The sequence below is a fragment of the Podospora pseudoanserina genome, chromosome 6 (genome assembly GCF_035222485.1).
Source record: "Podospora pseudoanserina strain CBS 124.78 chromosome 6, whole genome shotgun sequence".
Taxonomy (NCBI): Eukaryota; Fungi; Ascomycota; class Sordariomycetes; order Sordariales; family Podosporaceae; genus Podospora; species Podospora pseudoanserina.
The window spans coordinates 1271802-1286575 of record NC_085925.1 but is presented as its reverse complement, the minus strand read 5'-3'; the positions used below and the strand labels follow the sequence as shown (position 1 = coordinate 1286575).

At 52.5% G+C, this 14774-nt stretch overlaps 7 protein-coding genes and 1 non-coding gene across 8 annotated transcripts; 5 read left to right on the top strand and 3 right to left on the bottom strand.

Moving 5' to 3' along the window:
- Positions 1 to 24: 24 nt before the first annotated feature.
- QC764_603600 (uncharacterized protein) lies at positions 25 to 1093 on the top strand (the record flags this gene model as incomplete). Its single annotated transcript, XM_062948865.1, has 2 exons — positions 25 to 549; positions 606 to 1093. The coding sequence occupies exons 1-2, from the start codon at positions 108 to 110 to the stop codon at positions 1091 to 1093; spliced, it is 930 nt and encodes a 309-aa protein (XP_062797369.1). The 5' UTR covers positions 25 to 107.
- Positions 1094 to 1102: 9 nt separating this feature from the next.
- On the bottom strand, positions 1103 to 2186 carry VMA9 (H(+)-transporting V0 sector ATPase subunit e). The gene is made up of 3 exons (XM_062948864.1): positions 1902 to 2186; positions 1729 to 1812; positions 1103 to 1664 (listed from the first exon to the last, which is right to left on the bottom strand). The coding sequence occupies exons 1-3, from the start codon at positions 1910 to 1912 to the stop codon at positions 1532 to 1534; spliced, it is 228 nt and encodes a 75-aa protein (XP_062797368.1). The 5' UTR covers positions 1913 to 2186; the 3' UTR covers positions 1103 to 1531.
- Positions 2187 to 3730: 1544 nt separating this feature from the next.
- Positions 3731 to 4149, top strand: QC764_603605 (uncharacterized protein; the record flags this gene model as incomplete). The annotated part of the gene is made up of 2 exons (XM_062948866.1): positions 3731 to 4043; positions 4103 to 4149. The coding sequence occupies 2 exons, from the start codon at positions 3731 to 3733 to the stop codon at positions 4147 to 4149; spliced, it is 360 nt and encodes a 119-aa protein (XP_062797367.1).
- Positions 4150 to 4411: 262 nt separating this feature from the next.
- Positions 4412 to 5993, bottom strand: QC764_603610 (uncharacterized protein). Its single transcript, XM_062948867.1, has 2 exons — positions 5548 to 5993; positions 4412 to 5492 (listed from the first exon to the last, which is right to left on the bottom strand). The coding sequence occupies exons 1-2, from the start codon at positions 5590 to 5592 to the stop codon at positions 4614 to 4616; spliced, it is 924 nt and encodes a 307-aa protein (XP_062797366.1). The 5' UTR covers positions 5593 to 5993; the 3' UTR covers positions 4412 to 4613.
- On the top strand, positions 5948 to 8773 carry ARG2 (Amino-acid acetyltransferase, mitochondrial). Its single transcript, XM_062948868.1, has 2 exons — positions 5948 to 6566; positions 6650 to 8773. Exons 1-2 carry the CDS (start codon positions 6498 to 6500, stop codon positions 8603 to 8605), a joined length of 2025 nt encoding a protein of 674 aa, XP_062797365.1. The 5' UTR covers positions 5948 to 6497; the 3' UTR covers positions 8606 to 8773.
- A 221-nt stretch (positions 8774 to 8994) lies between these two features.
- Positions 8995 to 10464, top strand: QC764_603630 (uncharacterized protein; the record flags this gene model as incomplete). Its single annotated transcript, XM_062948869.1, has 5 exons — positions 8995 to 9193; positions 9305 to 9386; positions 9473 to 9555; positions 9637 to 10234; positions 10300 to 10464. The coding sequence occupies exons 1-5, from the start codon at positions 9159 to 9161 to the stop codon at positions 10462 to 10464; spliced, it is 963 nt and encodes a 320-aa protein (XP_062797364.1). The 5' UTR covers positions 8995 to 9158.
- Positions 10465 to 10928: 464 nt separating this feature from the next.
- Positions 10929 to 11013, bottom strand: QC764_0091450. Its single transcript has one exon. It is a non-coding gene; the product is annotated as a tRNA-Ala (tRNA).
- A 576-nt stretch (positions 11014 to 11589) lies between these two features.
- QC764_0091440 (uncharacterized protein) lies at positions 11590 to 14707 on the top strand (the record flags this gene model as incomplete). Its single annotated transcript, XM_062940925.1, has 5 exons — positions 11590 to 11592; positions 11660 to 11800; positions 11867 to 11917; positions 11974 to 12082; positions 12780 to 14707. The coding sequence occupies 5 exons, from the start codon at positions 11590 to 11592 to the stop codon at positions 14705 to 14707; spliced, it is 2232 nt and encodes a 743-aa protein (XP_062797363.1).
- Positions 14708 to 14774: the final 67 nt, after the last annotated feature.

Below are 14774 nucleotides of genomic sequence, written 5' to 3'. Positions count from 1 at the left end.
TCGCATTCAATATTCCTACACGACGACAAACCGGTGCATCACGGCGCACCCCTTGCCTTTATACACAACCTTTCAAATGTCACGATAACCACCTCTCAGTCGCAACCATGCCAATCTGCATCGAATGCCGCCACCCAGTGAAAACCCTCTGGCGCGAGGGCGGAACGAGCAACACCTCCTCCACCACCAACAAGCCCTCCGCCTCGGGCGGCCACAACATCCGGCTCACCGTCTGCAAGAACTGCGGGCGGTTCTGCGACAAATACGTCGAGCACGACTTTGTGGTGCTATTCATCGATTTAGTCCTCATAAAACCGCAGGTGTACCGACATTTACTCCACAACACACTGATGAACACCCCCTCCTCCGACCCCTCCGATCCCGACCACCCCAAAAAAGAAGAAGACGCCTTCGCCCCGAGCATCGTCCGGTTAGGGGTTTTGTTACTGCTATTTGACGTCTACCTCACCTGGGCTAGGATCGAAAGGCAGAGCAGTGACACCGAGGGCCTGGCAGAACGCCCCATTGTTACTCAATACGTCTTTTTCCGTCTGTGTCCCCATCAATTCCCCAACAATCAGTCATGCTGATGATGCCGATAACAGTATTACTCTGCACCCTAACAACCCTCTCCTTCCACCTATCCATCCGCTTCCTCACCTCCTCCCGCTTCTCACCCCTCCCCTTCCTCGGCATCCTACCCCGGTATCCCCGTCCAAACTCTGTCTCCACGGCCCTTCTCGTCTCTTCTTCTACGAAGCTCTTCCCTATTCTGATGGTCATATGGGAATATGACGTTCCCGCCGCGGCCAGGTCGCTAGGGTGGGCGGTGGTGGCTAATAATGTCGAGGCGTTGAAGATATTGCTCGACTGCAGCTACGGCGTTGCCGCGTTCTTGGCCATGGCAGGGGCGCTAAGTAGATGGGCGATGGGGAGGGTGGTGCTGTGGGCTGCCGGGTTAGAAGGGGTGGATTCTTGGACGGCAGGGACGGAAGGGGGCCAGATAATGGGGGGTGATGGACGGGGGTTAGGGGAGTTGGGGGTGCTATTGGGGTATCTAAAAGATTGGGCGGGGAGGTTGGCTGTGGGATAAAGGGGGAGTGTTTTTCGGTAAAAGTAATAAAGCGTTGACTTTTGGGTATTTATCACATGGATTGATGGAAAAGACGTGTGCCCCATGTTCATGATATTAAGCCTCCGAAGGGCTTGCCCGCTTGCGAAATGTACAAATTCCAGCCGTCATTCTTCCCAAAAGCCTCCATTATCAAGGCTTGATTCATTCCCGTCCCCCCTGGTTCGTCCTATAACCGCCGCCCAAAAAGCAAAAGAAAACAAATAAACGCCAGCCCCAAAAAATGAATCTGTTTATGAATGCCGTGCCGTGGGTATTCGTACAACAATGCCAATAACCTCCCCCTTCTTCTTCTTCGTCATCATCGTCCTATTGCTCGCCGCCTATAGTTTTAGCCTCGTGTTGAGGCTTGCATCTGTTTTGTATGTGCCATCTCGTTGTAGCTTATGGTTATGTGGTCTAATGGTGGACAAACTCCTTGCGAATGTCGGACCGTCTCGGCTCGATGAGGGGGTGAAGCTGGGCGAGGAAGGTGATGGCCCACATGAGGTAGCAGCTGACGAAGGCGAGGATGAGGGAGGAGCGCCAGAGGCTGTGGGGGAGAGAAGGTTAGTTGGAGGTTGGGAGGGTGGGGGGTGAGGAGGGGGAAGACGTACACTTGGTTCTCACCCTTGGGGGCAAAGACCCAGGCAGCGGTGCACATTGCGAGAATGATGGCTAGGCCGATGAAGATGCTCCATCTGTTTGGGGTGGTGGTTAGCTATTTGCGCAATAACATTGTTGTTGCGGGTGGTTTGGGGGTAAATGTTGGGGGTGGGAAGGGACGTACCCGTTGGCCATGGTGAATGTTTGGTTTCGTTGACGGGGAGGAGGGGTGCTGGTGCTGCGCGATTTGGAAGGGTAGGTAAGGGTGGTGTTTCAATTGGAAGTGAAATTTTGTTGATCGAATGGCGATGATGGTCGTTTCGGGGGTGGTATTAATCGTTGATGTTCCTGACGACGACGACAGGTTCGATGGTGTTGCGGCGGCTGGTTGGAGGTTGGCTGGATGATGCTGGAGCTTCAAGGCGCAGCATGTAACAAGGCAAGCTTGGACCGGGGTTCTGGGTGCAGGGTGCTGCTTATGTAATGGAAATGCCAAGACCGCTGTCGGTCGTGAAATATTACGCTGAGTTTGCAATTACGGTATTTATCTTTCATCTTGTTGCCATACACTTGGTATTTTCCTCTCTTTCAGCAAGACACCAGGTCGATGATTCCATTTTGTGATGTCCTCTTGATTTCAAACTCCTACGTGGTTTTCCTAAATACATTAGTATCAGTTTGGGTAGGTTAGGGTAAGATCGACGACTCCTGCCTTGCCAGCCCCAGCCACGACATCGTCGTTATGAAGCTGTCAGAGAACCTGTCAGGCCAACAGCTTGCTCCTTCCTAACGACAGTATATATATTTCTTCCCGCACACATCTTGCAACAAGGACCAGTTGCACCGGCCAAATGGTCGAGCGGTAAGCCTGCTGGCCGAGGGCATGTCCCCAACCTCGGTTGCTCTCGACCCCTGAGAGCTTCCATGTTCGACTCCAAAACCACCGGGTTCTCGTAGCCGCATCACCACAATCAAACAAAGTGTGGATGACCGTTGAGCTGTTTGTCATTTTTATCTGTCACCTTCCAACAAGCTGAACAAGTCAAACTCAAAGGCCTTAAACCAAATGGCCAATGCCCAAAATCTCCGATTGTTTTCGGCCATTGTCGATGCTTTTCTTACTCAAGTCCCAGTCAAACATATCGCGTGTCCTCGTTCAATAGTCTCGAGATGACGTCGAATTGCCCATATCGAACCCAACAGCCCTTGGCATCGCAACGTATCGACTGAGAACAAGCATAGAGAGTGGATCGAGAAAACAAGCCTCTTTAGGAACTTCACATTCTGTACCTTGCTCCTAAAGATCGACGATAGATATTGATGTACATAGCAATTCTCCGCCATTGGGGCGCTATGTTGGTCTTCTGCTGTGGTTGATGGTCAACTTTTCTTCCGGGGGATCGTGGCTCTGGAGATGTTTGGATGTAGGTAACTTTATGGGGATTTTGAAGATTTCATGGGTGTATTGAGAGAGAGCATGGTACTATCAGAGCGTCTCGTCGTCTGCTTGGCTTCACATGGTTGTATTAGCCCTTAAACGTAAGATCTCCACGTTCCTTGGAATCAACCTTGACATAAAATCCTACTAACACCGAATGGAGAATCATTTTTCGAACTTTAAATGTCTTCAAAATAGTTAATATGACAACATCGGCTGTACGTCTCCCCTAGGTAGTTGCTTTCTAGCTTCTCCTCGAACAAATCACCATCCACACGGCGGTGACACGAAACTAGAAGTTCACCATGTCGATCGCAGCGGCTATCGTGGTACGATTTTACCGTTGGCTGACTTGGCTCAGAACCAACAGACTAAGACTAGGTAGACATGGGATATTGCCATTTCACTATTGATCAACTCAGAGAGGCACAAACAAACGCCCGTCTCAGGTATAAAGAGGGAGGTACAAGTTCCGCCGTTTGTCCCTCCTCTACTCACCAGCCATCGATCAGCTTCAACCCTCAACCACCGGAGACGAACAACCGTTGTGCATTTCTCCCTCCAAACCCTCCAAAATGAAGTTCACCACCCTCACCACCCTCACCACCCTCACCACCCTCACCACCCTCACCACCCTCGCCACCACCGCCAAAGCCGACATCTGGATCTACGAATGCACCGACCTCGGCAGCGGCGGTGAGATCCTCTGGCTGTTCTTCCCCGGCTTCCCCCCCCACAGCTGCGAAGACGTCAAGAATACCCGGCTCATTCTCCAAAAGTGGGACGTGAGCAAGATCGAGGGTGTTGTTTGCGATGGGGATGGGTGCTATAATGGGAATCCGGAGGATCTCGAGCGGTTGGAGTATGATGTTGATTTTGGTCATTTCAGTGAGTACTATTGAGGTAACGGGCTGTGAGAGGATGTGTGCTGACACTTGGGTGAATAGCTATTTATAAGAATCGGGACTGGAACTTGGTTGGGTTTGAAAAATGAGGTTTGGGGCCACCGTCGCCCGACGGAGGAGGATGAGTATGATTGCCCGGCGCAGTATCTTTCTGCCGGGCAGTTGAAGTTTAATTGTGAGACGGATGTTTCCCTTGAGGGATCATGAATGGGTGGTGGAATTCTAGAGTGAGTGAGTGAGGGGACTATTGTGGAATCAATGAGTTTGTTGTTGTAGGTCTGAACGTCACTCTACGGTCTTTTTCTTGAGGAGGGATGACACAGGGGCTGTTGTCTCTTTTAGTGATCGCTTGCAAAGTAACAATTTGGGACCAGTTCTTGATATAACCAAGTTCATTCTTTACACTTTTTGAGCATCTTGACAGCATTAGAGCAACTTTCTCCATAGGCACTCCCCTATTCTAAGATATAGCATCTCTCCACTCTACGCAGACTTCATCACCGTCCTGCCAACAGTGAAATACTACCGTGGCCCTTAACTCCCACATAGCCCATCACGAATTCTCATACCCCAACCCCCCCTCCCTCCTCACAGCCCCAAAAATCCCCGCAATATCCCCCTTCTCCCCAGCATACTCCTTCACCTCCTTTAAATGCTCATCCGCCACCTCCAAATTCCTCATCCTCACCCCCGCCTCCTCCGCCAGCTTCAACGCGTGCCCCGCGTCCTTCCTAGCCAAATCAACCGCAAAAAGCGGTTCCTCCCTCGTATGGTAATCCCCGCTCAGCATCCTCGTCGAATACGCCGCATACGGCCCCGGAAACATTTGTTTCACCCACTGATGCAGATACTTGGTCCCCAAACCAGACTTTTCAGCAAGAACATGCCCCTTGGCAAGTTGCTCCACCATGTTGAAGACAAAAGTATTCCCGATCAGTTTTAGAGTAAGGGCTTTCCCGTACGGCTCGTCAGACATGTCGATTTCTGCTCTGGCTATCACGTCCTTGAAGTAAGGGCGGGCACGGTCAACTGAGGCGGAAGGGCCGGCAAGAACGCCGATGAGCTGTCCCGCGTCGGCCATGGCTGGGGCGCCAAAGACGGGGGCGGCGAGGAACTGGGCGCCGCAGGAGGTGATGGAGTTGGCGATGCGGGTTGCGGTGGTGGGGTGGATTGTTGAGCAGTCGATTATGAGCTTGCCGGTGAGGTCGTGGGTTAGGATTTCGGAGATGGCGGATTCGACAACCGAGTCTTTGGAGAGGATGAGGAAGATGATGTCTGCTTGGCGGACGCCGGAGGAGATGGAGTCGAGGATGGTGACTTTGCCAGGGGGGAGTTGGGAGGCGAGGTCGAGGGAGCGTTGTTTGGTGCGGTTGTGGACTAGGAGGGGTTGGTTGTCTAGGGGGCCTTTGAGAACGAGGTTTTTGGCCATGCCCTGGGGGTGTTAGTTGGGATACATATGAAGGTAAGGGGGGGATTGAGAGGCTTACTCGGCCCATGTTTCCTAGGCCAATCCAGAAGACTGTTGGGGTCATTGTGAGATAGATGTGGTACTGGTAGGTGAGTTTGATGTGTTGTCGAGCCTGTGGGGAATTCCGGTTAGAAGCAAAGATATCACATTAGAGTTGAAGGTGCTCCAAGATATATTAATTCTACTCTTCGCTATGAGGACCACTTAGAGTTAGTGGGGAAACTGCCCCTCTTCCGGTTTCCGGTCAGATAGAGGACCGGCCCGCCGTCGATTGGGACCGGGAAGTCCAATCGGCTTTATGCTCCATCTGACAAGCTCATGTCATTCTCGCTAATGGGGGAGAGGCTGTTGGTTCATGGATATCAGCGAGTGGGTGCGATTGCATGTTTGAGAGGTCTGTCTGGCTTGACATGGTTGCAATCTTCCCAGGCTTGCTCAACTCGTTGATTTTGATGAGAAGTCATCTCATCTGAGCTCTATTGAGCCTTTTCAAGAAACTCAATGGTCAATTATGTCATACTGCAACGGTTTTGGTGATATGGTCAAACCGCGGGGTAATTCCTCTTGAGCTGCTGGTTTTTAGGTACACCCAATCATCGGAATGAAACACCAGCCAAATTAGAATACATGGTTACGGCTACCAGATATGCTCTGGGTCTTTGATGAACTGCCAAGGAACATCCTTTTCCCCTTTTTGCGGGGTATCTTATCTGATGATCTGATAATTCTCACCGACATGGGGTTTTAGTGTTCGGGGCTTTGCTGCGTTGCGTGGTCAGATGGAGTCCCGAGGTTGGACCCTTCCGTCTTTCCTTTTCTTTCATCTTTTTCGAGGGATTCTCACCACACCAAAGCGGATGCAGGTTGTATGAGGAGGGCGTGCTGGATTGAATTATCCATTTCTGGCCGCCCGTACGTTCTTCGAAATAATTTATATCACAGTTTTTGTGACTCAAACCGCCCCGCCCGATGCCACTGGTCGCAGCTATGCTCACGAGAAGCAACGGTGCGTGGAAGAAGGCGACCTCGGTAGTTCAGGTGAGATATATCTTGGCGCATATATCGCTACATTTTCCGATCAGTCATATTCTGAAGTTTGGTATTAATCTGAGCGCTTTTAGGCCTCAATCTGTCGCGACCAGCAACGGCCAAATCACACCACCATAACGTCAGTGACATCAGTGTCTCAGCGACGTCACTTCTCCTCGGCTGAGAATGGCGCAAAGCCCAGCCGAAGCCACCCTTCTGCTGCCGAAGCAAAGCAGAAGAGAGAGTCAGACAGGGAGTTTTTGATTTCAGTACTGGAGTCGTCGGCGACCAAGCGGGATGCAAAGGCATACCTTCAGACCTATGGGTCATCGAAAGCCAAAGCGGTGCCAAAGGAATCACAAGCTTTTACCGCCCTTGTGAGCGACAAAGCAATCCCAGAAGCCAAGGATGTGTCATTTTTCGTCCAAGGCTCCGTTCCAGTGGAATTTCTAGAGGCCGATGAAGTACCACGTGTGGCGATTGTGAAGCTTCGCGAGCCTCAGACGTGGGACGACACTTTACTGGGTGGCGTCGCTAAGACGCTCACCCGGCTGCGAGATCTGGGTCTTCGAAGTGTTATCGTTCTCGAATGCAGCGCAGAGAAAAGCTCAGTTCTGGATTGGAAAGATGTGGTGACGCAACAAACAGACCGACTTCAGAAAGCCATTCAAAAGTATGGCACACCAGGCGCAGAACTTGTTGATGGAGGCATCTGGAAACGGAGTACAACTCCACCAAGCGCTTCGTCTCTTGGTCATACTAAGCTCTCCGTTGGCTTTGGAGAGGCATTCACCGCGCCGCTCAGGCATGGCCATATCCTAGTGGTCCCCTCTCGGGCAGTGGTCGAAGAGACTCTAGAGCACACGGCGGCTGACGCAAATGAAGTGATCTTTGCTTTGGCAAAATACTTTGCTGGACTTCAAGTCAATGCTGGCCAAAATCAAACCCGGACCGCGGTAGTAGACAGGGTGATCATCATCGACCCCTTTGGTGGAATTCCCGCTAGGAACCTGGGCGATGGCGCGCGGGTATTTATCAATCTCGAAGAGCAGTTCAACAGCATCAAGGCGACCCTGGGTGCAGCAGAACCACAAGATAACGGGAGCCCAATACCTGGTATCTCAGGCAACCCGAAAGCTTCACACATCGAAAACCTAGAGCTAGTCAAGAACATACTAGCAATCCTGCCCTCGACAGCTTCCGCGATCATAACCAGCCCAATCGAAGCCGCAAATCTACAGTCGAATCCAGCATATGATATCAGAAGAGACGCCGAGGAGGCTATGGCAGGTGAAGTCAAAACACGAAGATGGCAGAATCCCATCATTCACAACCTTCTCACCGACCGGCCGATATACTCGGCGTCTCTACCCATCGGCCGCATCAAATCAACGACAAATGGTAGATACCAAAGGTCATCCCGAATGCCCACCACAACCCTGGCGAAGAAAGGCCTCCCCGTTACCATCTTCCCCGACACCCGCACACGGTCCTGGCAACCACCTAAACCGGGCACCCCCCGCCTGAACCTAACAGATACGTGCGTCGACCTCCCCCGACTCATCCACCTCATCAACGACTCCTTCGACCGCAAGCTAGACGCAGAGCACTACCTCAACCGAGTCCAAGACTCCCTCGCAGGTATCATCATCGCCGGCGAGTACGAAGGCGGTGCGATCCTCACCTGGGAACGACCATTCGGGCTTGACGAGGAGACAGCGTACAACTCGGGTAGATTAGTGCCCTACCTGGATAAGTTTGCCGTGCTGAAGAAGAGTCAAGGGGCGGGAGGTGTGGCTGATATTGTGTTCAATGCCATGGTGAGGGATTGTTTCCCGAATGGGGTGTGCTGGAGGAGCAGGAAGGATAACCCGGTGAATAAGTGGTATTTTGAGAGGAGCAGGGGGGTGAGAAAGTTGCCTGGGAGTAACTGGGCGATGTTTTGGACGACGCCGGAGGCCGCGGTGAAGGATCAGGTCATGGAGGACTATGAGGATGTTTGTAGGGGGGTTGTGCCGAGTTGGGCTGATTCGAAGGCGGCGGATTGAAAGGTGACGTCTACATATGGAGAATGATATGAACTTATCTACCATACCATACTTCGACAACTGCATTTCGAGTATATCGATGCCGGTGTTTCAAGTGGAAAGTATTTATCATGGACTTCATACTGCCGAGGATACACAAATCGTTGTCATTTATATACATATATATCGATTGTTTGTTGTTGAGCCATCACTGATCATAGGGCGACGTTTTATGCTCATGATGATGCTTGGGGTTACACAAAGATAAAAAGTGAAGCACATGCTTGGACCTTATGCTTGGCTGCCTGAAAGAAACACGGCTGCGACGCATGGAGCATGACGCGGCCAATGAAATTCAGGGTTGACTGCTGCAACGCGGAATGTTTAGCGGGGCGTCAGCAGCTAGGGATCGGCGCCTTGTCCCCTAAACAACGCCCACTTGACACAAAGCTTTGGTGTCAACGTCAACCTCGCATCCTCCTTTTCGCAAAGCTACGGTCACCGCCCGTTGAGTCCGCCGTCGAGAAGCACGTCCCCTGAACACTGCAATACAGCACCTCCCAAACCCGACAAGATGGACGCTTTCAAGGGTTTCCAGAAGAGTCTCACGTACGGACAACCCCTCTCTCGACTCCCTAGATTCTTTTGATAAACCTCGAGCTCGGGCCGCCAGAACAATGGAATTCGAACAGCCAACCGCTGACAATGGCATTTCTACAGCTCTTTGGGTGGTCAGATCACCCCCTTTGCCTCGCGCACCTTCCAGTACACCAAGGAGCAGCTGGGCCAGGCTGAGGACAAGGTGCGCATTGATAGCTTCCTGGCGGCGTTGGGCTTGCTTGGCGATAAGGGAAGGGAACAAAGTGGTTGACCATGTTGGCTTTGCAGACCGAACTCCCACCCGACTACATCGACCTTGAGAAGCGCGTGGATGCGCTCAAGGCTGTCCACCAGAAGATGCTGGCTGTGACGTAAGTTTGTGACATGGATGCTCTCTGAGCTCGGAGCTCGTTGTTTCGGTGGCACCATCTGACCCCTCCATCATTGGATAGCTCCCAATACTCCAACGAGGCCTACGACTACCCCCCTAATATCAAGGAGACCTTCCAGGACCTTGGTCGCACCGTCTCCGAGAAGGTTACTCTGTTGTCGAGCGCTACCTCTCCCGCTGAAGCCCAGGCTGCCCTGACCGCCCCTCCTTCGGCTAAGCCTCAACCCAAGACCTTCCATCATGCTATCGCCCGCGCTTCGTTGGCCAGCTCCCAGGCTCTCCACCAGCAACACACCTCCTCCGGTGAGGATCCTCTTGCTACTGCGCTCGAGAAGTATGCGCTCGCCATGGAGCGTGTTGGAGAGGCCCGCCTCGCCCAGGACGCCCAGGTTCAAAGCCGCTTCTTGGCTGGGTGGAACACCACCCTGAACACCAACATCACCTTTGCGACCCGCGCCCGCAAGGCGGTCGAGAAGGCCAGGTTGACTTTGGATGCTGTCAAGGCCCGTGTCAAGGGCACCACCTGGAAGCTTGGTGGAGCTGCCCCTAGCGGCCAGCACGACGAGCAGGAGCTCAGCCCTGAGGCCCAAGAGGAAATTGAGAAGGCTGAGGATGAGTTTGTCACACAGACCGAGGAGGCTGTTGGTGTCATGAAGAACGTGAGTATTCTTGTCACCCATAGAGGCCGAGGATCGAAGCGCTGATTGTCCTAACCCACAAATAGGTTGTCGATACCCCCGAACCCCTGCGCAACCTGGCCGAGCTCCTTGCTGCTCAGATTGAGTTTCACAAGAAGGCCCACGAGATTCTCAGTGAACTTGCCCCTGTCATTGACGGTCTGCAAGTTGAACAGGAGGCAAGTCGTGCTTCGGCTTATTCTTTCCAGTAGAGAGAGAGAAGAAGTGCGTATACTGACTCCAGCTGCTCCGCAGGCGAGTTACCGCAAGAGCCGAGAGAGCGCCATTTAACGCCATGACGAACCTGCTGGCAGAATGAACAATGTGGAAAGAAGCTAAAACGGGCGTGTTTTGCTGGTCTCTCAGGCTGTGGTGGGTAACGTGTCAAAGGATTTGGGAACGCATGACGGAATGGATTACTGTAACGGATGCTGTTCGGGTTGGTGTGGTCTCTTGGTTTTTGTTGCGTTGCGCAAAGGGGGGGGGATAGTCTATCTCGGATTCATCATCCAAATGGTTGGGTTGTTTTTTGTCAGGTTACATAGATATCAGATGGGTTTATCTTGAACATCAGACTGTGGTTGAAAGTCCCTTGCTAGAGTGAGATGTGCGCTGTCAAGGGAATGATCTCAATGATAGGGGCTGCGTCTGAGTGTAACCTCCATCAAATAACCACGGGCGTGTGGCTCAGTTGGTAGAGCGTTCGCTTAGCATACTCACCTGTATGCGAAAGGTCCTGGGTTCGATTCCCAGCTCGTCCAAACTTACTCTTTTGCTGGTTCATCAAATGATTTTGCTTTGCTTTTGATTCTAAGTCCACAGAAAACTTCAGCTGTTGAGATTTTGGTATCAGAGTGCCTTCAATGTCACTAGACTCGCAGTTGTTTTCGTCTCCCTCATGGAAGTGCATCCCTCACATGGTTATTGACTCCCATTCTGGGACTTTTTTTTTCGTGCCATGTCGTCTCATCAAAGTTTAGGTCCCCACAACGGTCGCGCGCTAGCGGGGAAATTTAGTCGGGTAATTGTCGGCTGTGCACGGTTCAGGTCCCCCACTACAGTGTCCCCGCAAGGCTGGGGGGGGGAGGTTTAGGGAAGGGAGACGCGCTGAGGTCATGTTTCTTGGGCGGCGCTTGTTTGTCTGATGTCTGCCAACCACCTATTCATTGCGACTTTGTTTACCTACCTTACCTAACGAAACGACGAATTACCCATCACTTGCCGCCACACGACACGCCGGTCAATCGAACATCTTTTTTTCGATTGAAAACGATTTCTACGCGCGGCAAAAGGTTGGGTTTTAGAAGGAAAAGGGAAGAGAGAATAGGCGGGCAAAGATGGTACGTCAAGAGGGGGATTGGGAAAAAGGGTATATTGCTGATTTTGATTGTGGGGTGGGCGTTGCAGTTGCCTCTTGGTCTCCTTAACGCGGCGCAGGGCCACCCGATGCTGGTCGAGCTCAAGAACGGGGAGACGCTGAATGGGCATTTGGTGCTGTGCGATACTTGGATGAATTTGACGTTGAGGGAGGTGGTGCAGACTAGTCCTGTGGGTTTTACGCTCTAAATTCACTGGTGGGGAGGGGAATGAATGAAATGCTGACGGGTTGAATAGGAGGGGGATAAGTTTGTGAGGTTGCCGGAGGTTTATGTCAAGGGGAATAATGTGAGTAGGAGCCCTGGGGGGAGGATGGGGATGGGGGCTAATGATGGGAATGACAGATTAAATACCTACGGGTTCCGGACGAGATTATCGATATTGTCAAGAGCAGCAGCAGTCGGGTGGGGGTGGGTATAGAGGGGACGGGGAGGACATCAGAGAGGGATTATGGTGGGAGGGGTGGGGGTGATAGAGGGAGGGGTGGGAGAGGGAGAGGTGGGAGGGTGGGAGAGGTGGGAATAGGGGTGCGTGAGGGGGGAGTTGTTTCCAGAGTGATGTGTTTGATGGGGAGGCTCATATGCTACTACGGCGGTTCAAGGCGAGGGAAGGCAGGGATTATCGGCTGCCGTTCAGGCTGTTCCCAGTGCTCTTCTGGGGTTGCCGAGTCTGAGGGACAGGCGGAGGTTCTAACAGCCAAAAGAAGATACCCGGTCATGTGTTGAGCTGGAAGGCAGGGTTGCTTTGGCTGGTGTGAAAACAGCATACCTTTGTTGCGGCATAGCATGCGTTTGATTTGGCTTGTCTCACTGGCCTGGAGTATCAAGAATAATAACAGAAAACAATAAGAAAATAAACAGCCAGCTTTCATGTTGGACAAGAGCCTGTCACACGAACAGAGGGACCCACGTGATCTGGCGTCTGAGTGAGAAGGTACGTACCTTGACTTCAAGTCTTGGCACTGGCCCCTCCAAAAAATTAAGTTGAGCTTTCAACCTGATCAACGGTCACCACCACCACCAAGAAGCTTGATTTCACGACCATCTTAACATGGCAGCTCCCCGCCAAGTTGTCGATGGCCTTTGGAGGTGTCTCTGCCCGTCAATCGATGCGGCACTTTTTCAAAAGACGTCGAGGCTGAGGCCGTTAGTACCGCGCAGGCTCACTTCTACTGCGGCTGCTGCTCATGAAGAAGATGGTTCCAGCACTGCACTGCTTACTTCAAACTTGATGCTATCACAACAGCAACAACCTGTTATTGAAGATGGCTCTCAGCTCGCCCAAAGATCGAAAAAGACTCGACCAGGGAAACACCAGAGGTTATGGCAACATGAAAAAGCCAACCGGAAGCTGCTGAAGGAGCGATATCAGCATGAGGTCTCATCTTTACCAACTACTACTACTACAACAACAACAACAACAGCCACTACCGACCAACCAGAAACCCCAGCAATCACCACCCCCTCCCTTGAAATCCTCACCCTCCCCGACAACACCATCCCCCCATCTCTCCTCGCCTCCTTGTCAACCCCCACCCTCCTCCTCACCCTCACCCGCCTGTTGACTTCCCACTCCAAACACACCAAACGCTTCACGGGTCTCAAAATCAGATCACTAGTCCACTACCTCGTCACCGACCGTCACCAACCCCCGAATGAACTCCTCTACCGGGCATTGGTTGTTGCAAACTGGGATCCAGAACGGGGTTCAGCCTGGGAGCTCGAGGACATTCTCAAGGAGATGGACAAAGCCAGTATTGCCCCTAGCAAGGAGTTTTGGAGGGCGGCGATTAAATTGCTGGCTATTCACCCTGATTACACGCTTAGGAACTTGATATTGAGACGGATAGGGGTTGTTTACGGGGAGGAGTTGATCAAGGAGGTGAGGGAGGATGTTATTTTGGGGTTACTGAGGGAGAGGCAGGAGGAGCTGGCGTTGGAGGCGTTGGAGGAGGTGGTGGGGTGGGAAGAGGAGGGGGAAAGGAGGTGGATGAGTGGGACGGGGTGGGATACTGTGGTTCATGTACTGGGAAAGAGGGGGTATACGGAGGAGGCGTTTCAGGTTTTGATGATGAGGGTTGGGTTGGAGACTGGGAGGGAGGAAGGGAGGGGGGAAGAAGGGAGGTTGGACGGGGTGCCGATGGAGGTGTGGTATTATATGTTGGAGGAGTGTTCGAGGGAGAGTTATCTCGAGGGGACGAAATACCTCTGGGGGAAGCTGGTGGAGAATGGGCTTGTGGTGCCGAGTGATGGGATGTTGAATAATATTCTGAACACCGGGGCAAGGCATTGTGATGAGGAGCTGGCAACAGCCGCGTTTAAGGAGTTGGCTGGGAGGGGGATCAAGATGACGGAGTTGCATTATGAGGCGTTGGTGGATTGCTATGCTGATCAGGGGAAATTGAAGGAGGCGTTGGAGGTGGCGAGCATCAAGGCCGAGTCGTACCCCGGGTTGAAGGAGGAGTCGAGGAGTATACTGAGGTTGTTGGTGAGGGAGCCGGAGATGGCGAATAGGGTCTTTGAGATTTTGGGAGAGTTGAAGGAGAAGGGGAGGAAGGTGCCAGCTTCGGGGCCGGTGGCGCTGTTGGAGTTTGTGGGCTTGCAGGGGGATATGGGGGCGTTGGTGGACGCGCTTGAGAGGGTGCAGCCGCTTATGGAGGGGAGTGATTGGGGGCTGGGATACCTGTGTAGACAGGCCAAGACGGCGGAGGATTGGAACCTGATTGCTCGGGCCTATCCGCGGATCGACCCAACGATGACGGTGAGGAAGCCGTTGGTGGCCCTTAATGATACGGTGCGCAATCTTGCGGCTGACAGGGAGGGGGACCTTGACCTGGCGTTTGCGCGGTTGTGGGATATGGGGGAGCATTTGGTCCAAAGAGTCGCCAAGTACCCCACGGACGACACTCTGATGGCGTTGCTGGATCGGTGCTACTGGGAGAAGGATTCCAGAATCTGGGCCGTCATTGACTTGGCTAGGGAGAAGGGGATCCAGGTGGATGAGACCGACATGAAGAAGTTGAGCACAATTCCGAAGCCGGAGAGATTTTTGTTACTAGCACCCGCAGGCAAGTCTTAGAGCACAGGCTGCAGGTTCGGAATAATGTCTTCATAAAAGAATGTAAATTGAAGGCTTCACCATGGAC

Bases quoted from the DNA above. Each gene is read 5' to 3' on its own strand.
- ARG2 (XM_062948868.1), top strand. From the start codon at position 6,498: ATGCCACTGGTCGCAGCTATGCTCACGAGAAGCAACGGTGCGTGGAAG. The intron at 6,567-6,649 runs GTGAGATATATC...GAGCGCTTTTAG, and splicing joins AGGCGACCTCGGTAGTTCAG to GCCTCAATCTGTCGCGACCA.
- QC764_603610 (XM_062948867.1), bottom strand. From the start codon at position 5,592: ATGACCCCAACAGTCTTCTGGATTGGCCTAGGAAACATGGGCCGA. The intron at 5,493-5,547 runs GTAAGCCTCTCA...TAACACCCCCAG, and splicing joins GCCTAGGAAACATGGGCCGA to GGCATGGCCAAAAACCTCGT.
- VMA9 (XM_062948864.1), bottom strand. The intron at 1,665-1,728 runs GTACGTCTTCCC...TCTCCCCCACAG, and splicing joins CCCAAGGGTGAGAACCAAGT to CCTCTGGCGCTCCTCCCTCA.